This window comes from Quercus robur, chromosome 7, assembly GCF_932294415.1.
Source record: "Quercus robur chromosome 7, dhQueRobu3.1, whole genome shotgun sequence".
Taxonomy (NCBI): Eukaryota; Viridiplantae; Streptophyta; class Magnoliopsida; order Fagales; family Fagaceae; genus Quercus; species Quercus robur.
Genome location: NC_065540.1, coordinates 28,878,888 through 28,898,023, shown reverse-complemented (window position 1 = coordinate 28,898,023; position 19,136 = coordinate 28,878,888). Strand labels below are relative to the sequence as shown.

The 19,136-nt window shown below is 35.8% G+C and overlaps 2 protein-coding genes across 3 annotated transcripts; both read left to right on the top strand.

Moving 5' to 3' along the window:
- The first annotated feature begins 1,231 nt into the window (after window positions 1–1,231).
- Window positions 1,232–3,388, top strand: LOC126693036 (NADPH-dependent aldehyde reductase-like protein, chloroplastic). The gene is made up of 2 exons (XM_050388894.1): window positions 1,232–1,923; window positions 2,748–3,388. The coding sequence occupies exons 1-2, from the start codon at window positions 1,490–1,492 to the stop codon at window positions 3,154–3,156; spliced, it is 843 nt and encodes a 280-aa protein (XP_050244851.1). The 5' UTR covers window positions 1,232–1,489; the 3' UTR covers window positions 3,157–3,388.
- Window positions 3,389–8,044: 4,656 nt separating this feature from the next.
- On the top strand, window positions 8,045–13,950 carry LOC126693034 (uncharacterized). Of its 2 annotated transcripts, XM_050388892.1 has the most exons (7): window positions 8,076–8,640; window positions 11,226–11,280; window positions 11,774–11,848; window positions 12,042–12,133; window positions 12,806–12,887; window positions 13,220–13,303; window positions 13,612–13,950. In XM_050388892.1, the coding sequence occupies exons 1-7, from the start codon at window positions 8,279–8,281 to the stop codon at window positions 13,726–13,728; spliced, it is 867 nt and encodes a 288-aa protein (XP_050244849.1). In that variant the 5' UTR covers window positions 8,076–8,278; the 3' UTR covers window positions 13,729–13,950. The 2 variants fall into 2 exon arrangements, with proteins under 2 accessions (XP_050244850.1, XP_050244849.1); XM_050388893.1 differs by lacking the exon at window positions 13,220–13,303 and having other exon boundaries at window positions 8,045–8,640.
- Window positions 13,951–19,136: the final 5,186 nt, after the last annotated feature.

Genomic DNA, 19,136 nt, shown 5'->3' with positions numbered 1-19,136 from the left:
TAGTGGCTGTTTTTGGGATATCGGGAGACATTCCTCTGTTTTTCTTAAATTTTACAGAATTCTAATGACTCTGTTTTGATATTCTTCCTACTGAAAATCCTCTCCTTTTCAACATGGGTTTTCTCTTCCTTTTATAGTGTGTTTTCTAGGGCTCCATGGTACTAGTGATTTCTCTCTTTTGCCCCTCAGAGCTCGTGCTGTGTCATTTCTTAGGAGCTGGTCTCTTCCCTTTTTTCTCATGGTTTTCATCTTTTAATACTGTTTCTCTAAAAGTCACTTGCTGACTTTCCATTTCGGGGCGTCCTAACCTTCAATCTCTCTTCCTTCAAGATTTCTCACTTTTCAAACTTAGCTGTTGGTGTTATTTCCTTGTTGTCATTATTCCCAAATAATTGGAATCTTTTACTGCTGGGTTGAAAGTTCTCTTCCAGTTGCTTCTACGTATGATTTTCTCATTCTTGGTTCCTTGTGGTACAGCTCCTTTGTTCATGAATGTTTGCTTTATACTTTATGATTCTTTGCTGCACCAGTGGGTACTTGAGAAGGACATCTCTGTTCTTCATTTCTTGTATTTCGTGGTACCTTTCTTGAGTTGTCTTAATCCTACAGTAGCTGTCCTGCATTACCTGAGGATCCCGGGCGTCTGGCAGCCTCTGGGTATCCCGGCCCAGTTCTTTCACTGAATTTTGCTAGACTTTTTAATGACCTTTTTGCTGGAAATCTAAACATAAATAGGGCCTTAATGTTGATTCTTCTTACTGCTTGAATTGGGCCTTCTTTACTTTTCATGGAATGTGAAATTTTAGCCTTCAACACTCCCAAACAAGAGGAGGGAAGAATATTCTAAAAATATTACTTTTTTTTCCATTCCATTCCCTCCTCTCAAACAGACCCTAAAGGGAAGCACACTTCTTTCTGAATGAGAAAGGAAAAAGGAATACTACAGACTAGAGTTAGGAAGTAGAACCTCCTAAGCATCTAAGTTGAGAACTAACTGCTATTTGAATTAGTTAGGCTTGGATTTGTTTGTTTGTTTGTTTTGTTTTTTTTTTTTTTTTTTTGGATAAAAGGATTTGAATTTTGTTTTTGATAATTCGATAGTTGGATTTAAATAAGAAAAGATATTTTTCCTTTATGATTAAAAAAAAAGATATTTTTATTTTTTCCTTTCTTAAGATAAAGATTTGTTTCTCACCGCTCAATGGTGCACACTGCCTAGTGCCTACGCCATGGCACAATGGCGCAATGCAGAGGCCATGGCTTACCAAGATCATGACATGAGTTTTCTATAACTTTAATTCTAGATAAATGAGCAGTGATTTATGTCCACTAAATTTTCACAATACTTTCAAAACAAATTCTCGATTGAATTCGTTACTTAAATTAACCGATAACAACCTGCATAGATTTCTCTAAATAAATATATCATTTCTGTTTAGCGTATTATATTTGCACACAGCATCTCCAAACTCTCAAAAAACCTTACCTCATGGCTTCAGAATCAGAAAATCAAATCCAAATCCCAAGCCCTTCTCTTTCTCAGCTACAACCACTCCAAGACAGAGTAGCCATCGTGACTGGGTCCGCCCGCGGAATTGGGCAAGCCATCGCACTCCACTTGGGCTCTCTCGGCGCTAAACTTGTTATCAACCACACCTCCTCCAACTCAACCCATGAAGCTGAACTCGTAACCTCCCAGATCAACAACTCATTATCCTCTTCTCTCAACAACAACAACACCCCACGAGCCATTACGATCCGTGCCGACGTGTCCGACCCAACCCAGCTCAAGTCCCTCTTCGACAAAGCCGAGGAGGCATTCAACTCCCCTGTCCATATCCTGGTCAATTCTGCTGGAATCATTGATTCTAAGTACCCAACTATTGCTAACACTTCTCTCGAGGATTTTGATAATATCTTCAGGTATTCTTTTCGCCTAATTCTTTTATTTTTATTTTTTTATAAGTACTTGTTTTTCTTAATAGTAGTGTTAAGGATTTGTCTTTTTAAATTAAGATAACTACAATTTTAGTGAAAATTATTCATATGAAAATATGTCTGGTTTGTATATGTTTCTCTAAATCAGTAGCATCTTTTGTATGCTGAAAGTGTATTTTAGTAGTTTTACACAAGATGACACGAAGACTACAATTGGATATCAAACTTTAGGCATAAGTTAGTGGATACCTAAAAAAAAAAACTACTTTGTTATTTATTTTGGATGACATTAACACCATCTTTTTCATTTTAAATTCAAATATAGATTTTTTATTAAGTTGTGCGCGACCTGGATCTAATTGGTAGAATAAAATTCAATGAAAATAAGCAATATACTATATTGGGTTGGGTATGGATCCTTAACAAATCTAGAAAGACAATATTTTTCATAACTTTTAAGATAACCTACCAATTGATGTAAAATAAAATAATGTTAGCAGTAATTTAACATGAAAGTGTTTTGTTCTAAAGTCTAATCACAACAAATGATGTTAACACTTGTGAAAAAATATTGTGTTCTTAGCATTATTCTTATCTAAATCATATATTTAGAATAGATACACTGATTATGGATAAAAATTATGTAAATAAATCATGGATGTATACACTGCAGCTCACTAATTTTTGTATTGATCCAAACCTACACAAATGCCTATCAAATATATAGGATTCAATTAAAACGCCAAGTGCTATTGATTTTTTTTTTTTTTTTTTTTAAATCTTATGAAGTCTGCATGCGATTCTTGTAGAGTCAATGCTAGAGGGGCATTCTTGTGCTGTAAAGAAGCAGCAAACCGTATCAAACGTGGTGGTGGGGGTCGAATTATACTATTATCATCATCTTTGGTGGGTGCATTAAAGCCAGGAGCCGCGGCATACACAGCATCAAAGGCTGCAGTGGAGACCATGACCAAGATACTAGCAAAGGAGCTCAAAGGGACTAGAATTACTGCCAATTGTGTGGCACCGGGGCCAATTGCCACTGAGCTCTTTTTTACTGGGAAGACTGAGGAACAGGTGAAGAGGGTTATTGAAGAATGCCCATTAAATAGGCTCGGTGAGACTAAGGATGTGGCACCTCTTGTCGGGTTTTTGGCGACTGATGCCAGTGAGTGGGTTAATGGCCAAGTTATTCGTGTTAATGGTGGCTATGTTTAACGTAAAATATTTAGCTGCAATTGTAAGCTATGTTCTTAAGAAGATGGGTCATGGGTTTGGTCCCTTAGCATGTTCATTATCTTAGTTTGATGACAATGGAATTTCTCTTTGTTGCCTGTTAGTATAATAGATTTAAGAAGAGCAATAATGAAACTATTAATTTTATTTCACTGCGTTTGTAGAACAAATGGTCATCGAGGCCAGATTGTAAATATCATTACATATCTCTTTATGGGTTTTGTGTATTTCATTTTGCTTTTAATATACAATTTTGGAATTACTCCTAGATGATACACAATTCACTGGCCAATTATTTTGGCAAGCGGATTGAATATACACAGTGCTGAAGTGGAGAGTGATTCCAAAATTGCATTGATGTAGTTAAAGCTCTCAAGCAGCGTATTCCCTGCAGACCGCTTAATTTTGCAGATAAAGTTCAAACTCTTGTTGTGCATTTCAGTTTATAAGATGTTAGTTGGATCAATCGTGATTGTACAAAGGCTTCTCATGTTTTGACTAGAGGGGCTCTCAAGAACTCTGTATCTGGTTCTTTTGATAGAGGGGCTCTTAAGAACTCTGTATCTGGTTCTTTTGATGAATGTTTAGCCGAAGGTATCGTAGGGGAGGCTGCTTCTTAGTTATTCTTTCTTTTGTTGCAATAAAACTTTGTTTTTCATTAAAAAGAAAGAAAGAAAGATACACAAATTCTTGTCACTAAACGACACAAGATAATCCGACAATCACAAATAAATAGCTTGATCAAAAAATTTAAAAACAAAGTTTAGAACAATATCATAAAGCTAAATAATCATGCAAGAGCGTTGTCCTTATGTTGATTTGTGTGTCAAGAAGTGATTAACTTAGTGCAAACGGATTTATTGACCTATTACCCATATTAACAAATTAACAATTCTGAGTTCCTTCTTTTAAAAAAAAAAAAAAAAAAAACATTTCTGAGTTGATTTGGCAGGAGAAGAAGCTAATTTGGGTTGATGCTGAGTTGTTTTGACGGAAAAAACAGCAAATCTAGGTTGATTCAACCAATCATCTTGAGTAGGGGTATTTTAAAGTGTGTATATGTGCGTCTAAAATATTTGGCTAACAGTTGTACAAGTCAACGCCAGAAAGCGAATATATCCTCAAACCACCACCCCAAGCAGGGGTGGAGCCCGAAATTTTAGTTTGGGGGGCCAAAACTAAATGATCATATTGATTCACAACATCCATGTATCTATGTATGTATGACTAACCCACTCATCACTACACTAATGAATTTTTAAATATCAATTTCAAGATTTGTGTCTCAAAATGTCAAATATAAAAACAAATTTGTTAGTTTTGGCATGTGTATGAGATTTTTCAAATAAAATTTGTAGTATCATAAATTGGACTGTAGCTTTATGTTGTAATCTTGTACTAGTTGTGTTTGTCATTAGGGATGGCAATTTTGCCCTACCTCGCTTGACCCGCCCCTCTTCGCTTCATCGCGTACGGGTTTTCACACTTTGCAAAGGTTGTGGGACAGGGATGGGGTGAGATTTTAAACCCACACCAAAGGGCAGGACGGGGATGAGTTTAGACTTTTTAAACCCACCCCGTCTCCCTTTGAGATGAATTAAATTGTAAATTTTTCATATCCTAAAATCCTATTATTTAAACAAATATATCATCATCTTATTTTATTCTACTCAATATGGTTTTTTGCTTCTTTTTTCTCACTAGCAAGGTTGAAAATACGGTACCAATTTTTTTCTTTATTAGAAACTGTAAAGTTGTGATTTACAACTATGTTTTATGTTGGCTTTATTCCATGACAAAAAGCGTTGTAATTGCTTTAATTTTGTTCCTTGTATTTTGTGGGATTTTATTGTATTGTGTTTAGTATTAAGTTGGTGAAAATTCAAGCTTAAATGAAGAATTAGTGGATTTCGCGAGAAACTTGTGAGAAGCTAATCCGCGAAAGATTCACGTGAGGAGCACATGATTGGAAGCTAAAGAGTCGTGCCAGGCTGTCAGTTTCACGAGTGTCTCGCGGGTAAGGCCTTCTCGCGAGGTAGTCGCGAAACATTCTGCCTGGAGGATTTTTAAGTATGACTTTCTTACCTTTCATCCATACTATATATACATTCATTACCCACAAAAGTAAAGAAAGCCATTCAAAGAGAAAAACCCTAGATAGGTTTTGTTCAACACATACACTCATTTTTTAGAAAGAGAGCTACTCATCCTTAGTGAGAAATCATTGTAGCTTTTTCTCCATCCCTCTCCCATTGTCATACCTTGAGAGGAGATTTGTACCTAAACACAACCCAAACCTATTTAGAATATAGAGAGTGTTTTGGAGCTTGGGAAGCTTTGGGGAATTGACAAAAGAAGCCGGTGAGGCTTGGCAGATGCGATCGGGCGTATTACTGGATTTGGAAAGCTAGACAAGACACGGTTTCAAGAAGTCTTGTTGGAGTAGGAGCTTGGAGGGCTTAGGTACATCGGGTAGATTAGGCTTGGAGAGTCTCTTGCTAACCCATGTATCCCAACTAATTGTCTAGTGAATCGATTACCGCTTGGTGGGCGGCGGAGAGGTTTTTCGCCGAGTTCTTTGGTTTCCTCTTCAATAACATATCGGCGTGTTATCTTGTGTTTGCATTCTCTCTTCCTTTACTCTTGTGCTTTACTTTTAATGTTTGTTTATTCGCTCGCATTTACTCTATTCTGCACTTAGTATTAAGTTAAAGTAAAATCAATTGAGCCGTAACTTTAATTTAGGGGTCTAAATAACTCTTGTATTTTCACACATTTTCGAGCATTCAGAAACAAATTTATATACTATTGAATCATTAATTCCATTCAATGTGTTTATAGATTTTATCATGAAAATAATAATATGTTTTCTAATTTGTAGTTCTTTGTGGCTGTGCGGCTGTGCAGATTTCTTTCCATATTTCATTGTAGTTCTTTTGAAATACAAATTGTGATTCTTTTCAGTCTCATTTTCGTAATCTAATGGGCAAACTTTTGTTGGTCTCTGACACTATACTGATAGACATGTAACCTAATTAAGGGACATGATTCTAAAAATAAAGATGAAAAAGTACATAACATATCTCCAATACAATTGAGTTTCTGAAACCACCTTTTCACCGGTTCTAAGTTCTAACTTCTAAGAACCATAGCCAAAAAATTATCTTATATGCCCTTTATTCAATCAAACCCAATTTACTAGTTTATTTATTTTATGCAATGATTTATGTTGCTACATTATTTATTATATTTATCAATTGTTTTATTGAATTTATTTTACCTTTTTTTAGGCTCTTCATCTACTGTAGATGGAACTGAAGGTACTTTCCAAAACACCCTGGATGATTATGATGATGAAGAAAAAAGTGGTGTCACAATGATGGAAGAAAGTTGACATTATTTTTGAAGAATTAGGTAGTTTTTATTTTTTAATGTATTAGGAGTTTGGATTATTTTGTTATATTTCATACTATGAGATTTGTTGTTTTTGTTGTGATATTTTCTTGTTAAACACTTGGATAATATTATCTAGTTTTTGCAAAAAAACTAGTTTGATTTGATGGAAGAAATTTATTTGTAATTTTAAGTAATTTTTATTAATAAAATAGGTTTTTTTTCAAATAAAAAAATGTAATAATTGGAGGGCAAAAAAACAAAAATTAGAGTTTTACGAAATGGGGCGGGAATGGAGTAAGAAAATTTTTCTTGTCATGCGGGGCAGGGTGGGGGTGAAGACCCTATCTTTTTGCCTTGCCCCGCCCCATTGCCACCCCTATTTGTCATGCCTAGTCCAACTTGTATTAGTTCTTTGATTAGAAGCTAATATAAAATTTTAAGAGACAATAGATAGAAAGACTAAGTGTGCATTTGGGACAAGCTGAAAGTTTCAGTTTATTTGCAATTTTAGCTTATTTTTTATACTATTTATGGGTCCCACTGCACTTTTTGATACTATTCATGGGTCTCGCTGTACTATTCAGCTAACCTTTATTTTTATCTACAACACTTTTAGTAAAAAAAAATTTAGTTTCAATTAAATAAACTGTTCTTAAACGAACACAAAAAAGATTCAAGTAATAAAGACATTGGAAAGAATATGGATAGGAGTCGTGAGGGGGCTAATTAATTAGCGAAAATAGCCAAATAGCACATTTTTGCAAATTATGTTGCAATCTACTATTGTTTCGAAAATATGTAGGGATCTACCACTTTTTGAGTACTCGGGTGTGGTGAAATCGAGTTTTCCATAGTACTCGAGTACCATGGAAAATTTTTGAAAATGTTTTTTGGTACTTGAGTTCCATGAACTAGAGTACCATTAAAAAATTTTCAAAATTTTTCTGATTACATTTTTTCAAAGAACTTGAGTTTTTGGAACTCGAGTTTCAAAAAAGGTGGTATAGTCCCCTGCATATTTCCAAAATAGTGATATATTACTAATTTTTTCGAAAAATAGTGGTAGTGGACCATTTTTGCCCCAATCAATTGCCTTGGAAGGGCCAACTATTCCAAAAAAAATAAAATCGTAATTTTTACCTACAAGGCTACTACAGAAAAATATTACACATTTTTGCTCCGCCCCTGGCCCCAAGTACCGTCAACATCTCATTCAATGATTCAAGCAATGCGAAACCGATCAGATGGTTGGATGTGTATCAGTTATGTTCAGCCCTAATTTTAAAGGTTGTAGGATATTTCAATAATATTTTTTTGAAGCTTTTTAGGCATTTTTTGAATTTTATGTTTTACTCAATTTGGACTTTATTTAAAGGAGAGGGCGAACATGTCAATTCACAAGAGCGGAGAAGATATTCGGAGTGGGGTTGAAAGGAATATGTGAAAATATGTGGCGACGGTTTTTTCTGTGGACCGTCTGTTCTCTCACTCTTATGTTTGGTTTGTTTGTTTGTTTTTTTTTTTTTTTTCCTCTTCAAACTTAACACAGCTTCTCTCCTTCTTCTTCTTGATATCTTTGTGCCTCTTCAAATTGTGCAACATTGTAACTCAAACTTGGGAACTAGTATCAAAGAAAGACAAAATAGTCGTTTACCATTTATCACTCTCTTTCTTTACTAAAACAAAAATAGTAGTTTTTGTAGATAAGATGGCACAGTTCATAACACAGGGACGCTTGAAGCTGCTCTTCAACAATGGTGAGGGAGTGTCATTTGGCTTGGAACCCAAAGACCCATTTCACTATAATAAGCTCAGATCAGTCCAAACCCACTTGCGCAGGCTCAGGTTTCTTGGCTTTACAACAACTAGATTTTTCTTTTCTTCTTCTTCTTCTTCTTCTTACGTGAATAACAAGTCCAGTAGCACTTTCAATTTGGAGGCGTGCCTTAGAGTTAGTGATAGTGAGGGTGTTTATGATGATGATGACGACAATGATTTTGATCATAATGATGAGCTTGAGAGGGATGATTTGTCTTGTTTCAGAGGGCTAGTCTTGGATATCTCCTACAGGTCTCTTTTTTCTCTTCTTGTGACCCACTTGCTTACTGTATTCTATTTTTATAATTTTTTGTGATTATAAGAAGCATTTGTTTAGTAGAATTAAATATTTGCATTTGGGTTGTTGCTTGTTACAGTAAAATTTTAGTAATTTGTTTGGCTTTGATTGAATTAGATGTTTGGCTTTAGAAATTGACTTTCATGTTAACTATTTGTACTAAGAATATTTAGTCTTTAAGTAGGCCTTGAACTTTTGCATTAAATTAAATGGGTGGAGTCATTATTACTTTCAAATGAAAGCAGGATTGACGATCATGTAATGTTAGTACCATGAGTTGTAAGTATAGTTTTGTTTCCATGGCAGTCACTTTAAAAGACAATGGTGTGAATGTAAGTCAGATGTTATGGATAAACTACGTAAACTGCATTCAGTATAGATTAGAGATGAACTAATCTTATTTCTTCAAAACTTAATAAAAATTATGTCTTTAGAGTAATTTATAAATGTTGATGCATTGTACAAATATGAAGAATTGGCCGCTATTAGCCATAGTTACAGAAAGTTCTCATGAGGCAATCATCCCTCAGAAACCCTAATTGTTAGTTTTAGATAAATAAAAGATATAGATGGAAAATATTGGACAAACACCATTCAAAAGAATGTAAGATCTTGTCAGCATAGTTCCTTGAAGAACAGAAGATGAGGCACACTCATTGATTTATTTATTTTGCAGATTAGCCAAAGTAAGAATGTAATGTACTACTTTATACCACAAACTGAGGCACCTCTTGACAAGATGGTTCCTAGTGACAAACTACTATTCTACCAAAGAAATCACTACAGGCATAGAGCCAAAATATGGTGCATTATGCATTAAACACCACATCCTAACTAATATACACATAATTAAACACATTACTAACATACAATATCCCTTAATAAAATATGCACACACAACTCAACACAGCTAAGCCTCTGACCCAATTAAGTCCAGGTTGGCTATGGATCCTCTGTCAACTAATTGGGATCAGCCACTTATATTTTCTTCCTCCATTTTATCATATTTGAAATCATACTTTCTGTTGCCTTTCTGTTTAACCTATCGGTTTTAACTACTTCTACCTTTGTTTTCCAGGCCTTCCTCTACTTCTTTTTACACCATCAATCCTTTTTGTCCATTGATCACCCAAACCATGAACTATTTCACTGCATCCAAACAAGATTATCATGCCAAATATGAAAGTGATTTTGACATCGTGTCCACAATACCCAGCTTTGATCTATCTGTAAATTATAATACTTAAAGAGCATTCTAATCCAAGATATTTTGGTTCATATTTTTTAAAGAAATGGCTTCCACAACCACTATCTTTGTAACAAGATAAAGATTCCCAAACTGATCCACATTGTCACATAATCTGGCTTGGCATATTTCTTTTTACTGGATGTTTCTCTACTATAAATTCTAGCAAAATCAACAAGATGGGAAGGGGGGGTGGGGGGAACTGTCAACAACTGAATGGTGATAATGGCAAGAGATGGTGCTTGGGGAAAAGGAGGGTAGAGGGAGGATATTCAGGTTGTTATGAGTAATATTGTTTAAATTTTAAAGGTAATTGGGTCATATCGTATTGTTGGGTAAATCTATAAATACTACATGTGTATTAAGATTTAGTAACTTTTAACCCTAAGGAGAGAATTAAAGTATTCCAACAAACAAAAATATGTTTAAAAAAAAAGATTGATCAACAGCATGAATCATGAAAAATGTTTGGCCATAGTTTTTTCTTCAACACATCAATGAACAGTGTAATTATAGTAAGATGGTTCAAAGTTATTCCTACTTTGATCCGCTAACATCCCCCCCCCCCCCCCCCCCTCCCCAACAAAAAAAAAGGGAGGCTATAATTTGAAATTGTATTTTTTGACAAAAAAATTGTATTGAAGAGGTCAACTATTGGTGCCATACACATTTTGCAAATGCTTCATTTTAGCCAGCAGATCAAATATAGCAGGCAATTTAAGTAAACTTATATGGCTTTGTTCAATGGATATATATATATATATATATATATGTACCTGTCTTCTTGATTGACGCTTTTATGATCGCCAAGAAGTTGAAGTCATTTACTGAACCTAACAAAAAGCTTTTGTGGCTTCCTTCATATGGGCTTAGGTTGTTGTCAACTCTTTTGTGTAAGGTATGTTCATATATATATATATATATATATATTTACCTAGAATGGTCTGAAATCTTAACCCAGCTGCCTATAACCTCATTAACTTCTTTCAGTAGTTTAATTTATCTCTGCCCAAGATTTCTATATCTGGAGATTGTTGAAACATTTGCATTTGGTTAGCTCTATGCTGTTTCCTTCCAATTGTAAGTTCTCATGAATGGAGCAATGCAGAAAGGGAAGAACCCTGAAAGTTTATAGTTTTGAGTTAATTTTCTGCTGTTAGGCTACGATTCTGTAAGCCTTCCTTTTTGGTGCTCGAGTGATTGAGTGAATTCTTGTTTTACTCTTTCCCTTTACAATTTTAGGGCTTTTGTGGTTGTTTGCTTATGGTTCTGATCACTATTGTCCTGCACCAGGCCAGTCAATGTTGTCTGCTGGAAGCGTGCTATTTGTTTGGAGTTTATGGAGAAGGTTAGATTGCTGTGGTCACTAATTTATGTTTGATTTTTGGACATTAGCAAAGTATACTTGCTAGTATTGTCATTCAAGCTCTTTATGAAGTTACTTATTTTTCATTGAAACTGTTCTTAAATGATGAGGAACTAGACTATCATTCAAATGAGAACTTTTTGCATCAGTAAACAGCATGTTTACAAGAAATAATGTAAAGCATTCATGTGTGCTATGCTGTGAGGTCAGTGTGTCACCTAATTTTTTTTTACAGCTTTGCCTCGATGATCACCACATAATTGTATTTTCTCCATACTCAATGGTCCTGTCTAATTTTTCATTGGAAGTTAGAATGTAACCTGCTTCGTCTTCTTCTCCCTGTCTGTATGTACACACACTTGCAGAAGAAGAAATTTATTTTCTTTCGGTAAATTCACACTTGCAAACATATACATATGAGATAAGCCCATTTCAATCTCTCATTGCTAAATGTCTAAACCTTGTCTACATCCAGGCAGATGTACTAGAATATTATGATCAGACGGTAAATTCCCCAAGTGGATCCTTCTACATACCTGCTGTCTTGAGGGTATGCAATCAAAGTGTACTTTTGGATTATTAATTCGTTTTTCTTTTTTCCATCAGATTATAGTACTTCTGTTGGTTCTTTGTAAATATTTTATTTTAATTTTTTCAAGTTTTCCCACTTCTTTCTTTGAACTTTTATCTTAACTTGTGTCCTCTAGTGCGCTTGAACTGATGATAGCCTTCTCTGCTTCCAGGTTCCCCATTTACTGCAGGTTGTAAAGAGGAGAAGAATCAAGAACCATCTTAGTCGTAAAAACATACTATATCGGGACAATTACACCTGTCAGTGAGTGATTTGCTTATGAAGCCAATTGCTCAATTTAAATGGTTTTTTATTGTTTTTTTTTTTTTAATTTATAATTTATAATTTTTATATAAGTTAGCTTCAACCCCAGGGGGAATGGGAAAACAAGTTTAATTCAGTATGTAAACCAGGATTTGAAGAACAAAATAATTTTATGTGCTAATCTGGTTGTTATAGTTATTAGGTTTTTTCTAGAGGTTTATAAATATAGTTGGAGTTTGGAAATCTATATATTAGCCTCAAGCATATTTCTTAGATAGACTCTATTGGAGTAGGGTTATTTCTCTTCTTACTCATGGGTTCTCTGTGATAATCTATTCTTTGTGCTGTAAGATCCCTCCCCTTTTGTGACGAAAATTCTGCTTCAGAATAATCAATGCTAGTGTCTATTATTTACTGGAAATTACAGAAGCACAATTTATCCGGTTTCTTACTTATATTTAGAATACAAATTGGCCTTAAATTCAAACTTGGTGCTGCATCATAACCTCTTTTGGGCTTTGCTGTTTTCTCTGCCTTGAATTTTTTTCCTCCTCTTCCAATAAAGTTGTAATGCATGATTATTTTCAGCCTTGCAGTCTGATGGTATGTGTTTCCAAATAAGATGTTTCCTCATGTAACTTTTACATCAAGTGACATCTCCTCCCTCAACAGGTATTGTTCTTCACAGGAAAATTTAACCATTGACCATGTTTTGCCAGCTGCACGAGGGGGAGAGTGGAAATGGGAAAATTTGGTAAGACAATCTATTGGAAATATTTTTAACTAAACATCAGTTTAACTGCTATCATTTAACATGGCCTTTAAAAAATTGTAGGAACAAATATGGCACTGGAAATAACATTAGAAAAGAAATTACTGATAGAAAATGTATAATGGAACTACATTTCACTGCCATGAAAACATCATTTTTGGAGGGGTTCGCTTCCCTATAATTTCTGGATGTTGGAGATACAGAAAACTAGATATGAAAGAAGAGAGTATTTAGTAACTATGGTTTTAACAGCAAACTATTCACTTCCTAAAATCTAACTTTACAGTGTGTGGTGTGGCTCTTTTTAATACTAGGTGGTTGCTTGTGCAAAATGCAACTCAAAGAAAGGTCAATTAACTGTAGAGGAAGCAAATATGAAGCTAATTAAGGTTCCAAAGGTACCAATCCTTCACCATGTTATTTTTCTTATGGTAATTAACTACAAAATTTCTTGTTTGTTGAAAATCATTTCATATGAAAGGACCTTATGTGAGTCTGGCTACAATTAGTGTTACCACTAGGTTCCTAACAATTAGCCACAGGTCTGCTGTTATTTTTATTTTAATGTATTTCACTTCCTTTCTGTCTCCCCCTCCCCTTTTTTCTTGATTGGGGGAAGGGGGAGGTTAAGCTGTGATATGCCTCTTTCTATGGGGTGTTTACTTTATTTCTCACAGTAACAAGACTCATACCTTGGATATTTCAGGCGCCAAAAGACTATGACATACTTGCCATACCACTAACAACTGCAGCATTAAAGATGCTGAAAACGAGAAAGGGTACACCTGAAGAATGGCGTCAATATCTGTCAAAGCTGTCTTAGGAGTCATGAGGTTATCTGTGCTGGCAATTGTATATTCTTGTGCTTTGTATACGTTTAACCTGTTCTCATTCTTGATGCTCAAGTCACCTAAATGAACCTCAAATTTTCATGTATTCCATTGTGGTGCTTAGCATGTAATTTACTCAGAAATTGTATAAAAAAATATATATTTGTGCATAAATTGTCTAACGTAGTATTTTTTATATTTCTCCTGGCATTTTATTTTCTCATGTTTTGATCTCAGATACTGATTTTACACTTCACATTTTTTTAATAAATGGAAGTTGTATTACAAGTATGATCTTTAGAACTAGTTTCACCTTTTCTTCTTTCTGTTGACTTTTGTTGATGCATCATATAGAATTAGGTACTGAGTCTTATGTGGAGCTCAAAATGATATAATCCTTTTTTTATTCTGCAATTCACCTTTTTGTCCCTATTGGCACTTTTTAGCTCCAAACGCGATTTCATTTGGGGCATTATAATTAAGTAAATCAAGTTTGGTGAGAGGATCTGTCCACTATTGAGCATAGATGAATAACTCATTTATGCCAGGACTGGGGCTACTTTCATTTTTATACCTTGCTTCAAGTTGTTAGACTTTTAACTGTTTGATTATATTCCATGCAGTCTATCTATATAGAATGCCTGACCTTATGGATGGCAATGCTCAGTATTCTCGCTTAGAAGGCAATTGCTATGTTCTACTGGATAAAGTGTATTGAATGATTGATAATATGCATAAATTAGTCTTACTTTTTTCTTTTTTCTCTTTTTGGAGGGGGTTGATACTTTTTAAACTATGTAAACAAACAGGCTAACATTAATTACCTTTTTAGTTAGGCGTGAAGTAAGTGACTTTTGTCAATCAAAATCAGTGAGACCTTTTTTTTTTTGTTTGGATGAGAAAATAAACTTCATTGAAACTGAAATTGGAGTACAACAAAGCAAAAACAAGGATTAACAACACTCTATGAGCAGTCAGATTGGATGATGTGCTGAACCATCCATGGAACACACCCTTTCCACACTTGGTTTGTTCCATTACATTTTGCATATTGAGCAAGGGCATGCGCTGCTTTGTTGTATTCCCTTTTTAGGTGACAAACCTTCCAACTACAAAAAGACTCAAGGAGAGAAATAATTCCTTGGTACAAATGGCCTGAGCTGTCATTTGTTTCCTTCACTTGGAAATCTTGGATAACTGTGAGGGCATTTGATTCAAAGATAACCTGAGTGAGCTCCATTACTTTGGCTAAAAGGATTCCATTCTCAAGAGCAATGATTTTTTTTTTTCCAAGCTAGAGTATTGGCCTAGCAAGAGCTTACAAAGAGCTGTAATGGCCTCACCTTTGTTGTTCCTTATAATTACCCCGACACTAGACAATCCGCCATCTCTAGATACAGCTCCATCTACATTAACCTTGCACATACCTGATGGTGGAGCTTCCCATCTGCCTACATTCGAGGTCTGGTTCTGATTACACAATGCAGTAGCCTTTCTATAATCATATCTGGTTGTAGCAGCATAGAACCAGACTTGGTCAGGCGAATGGCTGGCATCCTCAAACACCTTTTGGTTTCTATTATACCATATAGACCAAGATGTTACAAAGAGAGTTTCAAGGTCTTGAGTAGCTCTAGTATTCAACATTTGTAGAGCAAAGTCTGTGAAATCAACCTATCTTATCCTCAAGTTATCAAACATCCTTCCCATTTGTCCCAAACTTGTTTAGCAAAGTCATAATGGAGGAGGGTATGGGATATGGATTCAGGTTCTTGCTCACACATTGGGCACATGTGACTAATATTCACCCCTCTTTGACTAAGATTCAACCTGGTTGGGAAGCCATTCATGCAAGCTCGCCAAGCAAAGATTCTGATTTTTGCTAGGATCTTTAAATGCCACATTTTTCTCCATAAGGGGGTCCTTAGTGAGACCTTAGCTCCTATTCTTTGGACCTGCTAAATTTATTGTGTCAGCTAGCTCCACTTCACTTTTTACTTCCTTGATCCCCCAAAGTCAATGGAGCATTTCTATACTTGTGATCTATCCACAGTACTATCAATATACTTGGCAGTCATCTAACTTGCTGAGTGTGCATTGATCATAGGAACACCCATGGAAGCACGTGCAAGCTCCATCCACATATCTAAGTTCATGTATGTACCTTGAACCCTTTCAGTGCTTAAGATTGAAGGTTTGTGTGAGGGCCAGATAGCCAGAAGGTATTGTTAAAACTATATATATTGGGCCTATGGCCGAATCCGAGGATATTTGCTTGTCTGAGGATGGTCAAATAATGTTACTATGGGAATGATAGAAAAGGAAGAGACAAGGATTGTACATGATAATCCAAATGATGTCCGAGGAGAAAAGTCATATTGGAAATGTGGATCCAAGATCAGTAGGAATGTCCTATCGTCCCGAACATCTTTCCAGTTTGCCTCACGGTTAGAAGTCAGACATTGGATAGGAAAGGAGTAGAGGAAGGCAACAAATATCTTCAAAAGTTGCTACCTCCACATTAAATGCATCCTAGCTAACTCTCTGGTCGTATTAATGTGGAGGTGATACCTGAACAATGTTGAAGCAGCCTTACAGCTGCTAGTTGAAGGTTCTGGGAGGTGTTGGATGGGACAAGAAGAAGTTACTGGAATCTAATCTGCACGTGTATGGTAGGGATGATACCAAAAATTATAGTATATAGCATGGAAAGGTGGCCAAGAAAAAAAAAAGAAAAAAAAAAGAAGAAATCACTGTAACGAACCTTTTAGCTCTTGTAACCTTGATCGTCAACTAGACATTATAACAGAGTTCCTCGAATTGTGCCGAGGACAAATTTTTCTTACCTTACTTGTGTTTGATTTTCTTAAATAAACAACTGTTACTGTCTTTTTTACTCACTAGAACTAGTTCTTTCATCCACACTCTACAAATTCATTGTTTGGGTTCATTGGGCTAAAACCCAATCTTATATTGGGTCAAATCCATATTCAGTCCTTACAATTTGTAACTAAAGCTTTGAGGATGGCCCCTTGGTCATATCAAGGTGTTGAGGACCAAAATTTCACAAGAAAGCCCATTCCATGAAAAGTAAAGAAAGACCATGGGTCTTAATAAAAGAAGGTCTAATTCATGAAGCTAAGAAGGATCATGAAGGCCCAAAGTCCCAAAAAGAAGGAAAAAGAAAGGTATAATAATAACAAAGAAAAAAAGAAGAGGATCCCAAGCAGGCAAGAGGAAGGATCCCGGTTAGGCCAAAGGACATGTAGTGAGGATCTCGGTCAGACCAGAGGACATGCAGCAAGAAGAATCAACATCAAGGCCTTATGTATGTTCAGATTTCCAGCAAAAATGCCATTAAAAATCCAGCAAAATCCAGTGAAAGAACTGGGCTGGGATACCCAGAGGCTTGGGATCCTTAGGACGTGCAGTATAGCTAAAGTGGGATTAAGACAGCTCAAAAGGGGTACCACAAAATATAAGAAACAAAGAACAAATATGTCCTTCTCAAGCACCCAGTGGTGCAGCAAAGAACCAGAAAGCTTGGAGAGTGACAATTCATGAACAAAAGGCTGGTACCTCGGGGAACCCAGAATGAAGAACTATAAGGGGAAGTGGCTGGGAAAATCTTCAACCCAGCAGGAATGGATTCCGCTTACTTGGGAAAAATGACAACAAGGAAGGATAGCCAAAAGCTAAGTCTAAAAAGTAAGAAGCCTTGAAGGAAGAGAGATTGAAGGTCAGCTCTCCAAGGATGCCTCATAATGGAAAGTCAGCAAGTGACTTTTAGAGAAACAGCACTAAAAGAAGAAAATTATGAGAAACATGGAAGAACCAGCCATCAGAATGGTTGACATAACAGGGACTCTGGTACCCAAGGAGCCAAGGGGGGGGAGAATCAGTGGTCTCCGAACCCTAGAATGACACTATAAAAGGGGGGAAGCAGCCAACATTAAGGGGCATTATTCAGTAGGAGGAAATCATAACAGAATCATTGAGAAAACAAGGTCTAAAACTCAAATAAAGTAGAAAACAACGCTCAGTATCACAAAATAGCCACTATAGAACGTACTTGGATTCAAAGGGATTCAAACTTTGCAAGTCTTAAAGGCTTAGATAGCCATCTAAGTTTCTAATTTTTGAGCTTATTTAGGCCTTGTAACATATCTTAGTGAGCACATTGTAATTCACAATTAAGAAAAATAATGAAATATCTCATATTGATTTGAGGATCTGTCACTATTATTTCGCGTATTTCTTTATTACATTGTCTTCCTTTACTGTTTCTTGCTATTCAATACATATATTCTTGCTTGCTAGTTTTCCTTTTACTTAGCCAAAAGCTGAGTCTTTTTATTGGGGTCCTCACTTCAACTTGGACCTTGGACACACTTAGCCTCCAAAGAAACATATGCCAAAACATACACACATCAGATATCACTCTCTCCCACAAAAATCATTCTCACCTAAATATTTTGGAAGACAATTCCCAAGCAAAGCCACTTAGACTTGAGTTCCAAATCCCACAAGTCTTGTGCAAAAGCACTAAGTCTGTGAGAATTGGGACCAAGATCCTCGTGGCTGAATCATTCTCATGAAATTAATTTACATATATGTATATGTATTAAAATGTATATCCTAATCTAAGAAACTAACAATTATTTGAAGATATGTGTGTTGTATAATGTGTTCTTATGTAGGACCTATAGAGGTTGTTGATGACCAAAATTTCACAAGAAAGCTCATTCCATGAAAAGTAAAGAAGGCCCAATTCATGAAGCTAAGAATCAACATCAAGGCCCTATGTATGTTCAGATTTCCAGCAAAAAGGCCATTAAAAATCCAGCAAAATCCAGTGAAAGAATTGAGCTGGGATACCCAGAGGCTCGGGATCCTTGGGACGTGCAGCACAGCTAAAGTGGGATTGAGACAGCTCAAAAATGGTACCACGAAATACAAGAAACGAATAATAGATATGTCCTTTTCAAGCACCCAGTGGTGCAGCAAAGAACCAAAAAGCTTGGAGAGTGACAATTCATGAACAAAAGACTAGTACCTCGGGGAACCCAGAATGAAGAATTATAAGGGGAAGTGGCTGGGAAAACCTTCAACCCAGTAGGAATGGATTCTGCTTACTTAGGAAAAATGACAGCAAGAAGGATAGAAAAAGCAGAGTCTAAATGGTAAGAAGCCTTGAAAGAAGAGAGGGTGAAGGTCAACTCTCCAAGGATACCCCGGAATAGAAAGTTAGTAACTGGCTTTTAGGAAAATAGGACTAAAAGAGGAAAACTATGAGAAACAGAGAAAGAATCAGCCGTTAGAATGGCTGACATAACAAGGACTCTGGTACCTAGGGAGCCAAAGGGGGGGAATCAGTAGTACCCCGAACCCTAAATGACAC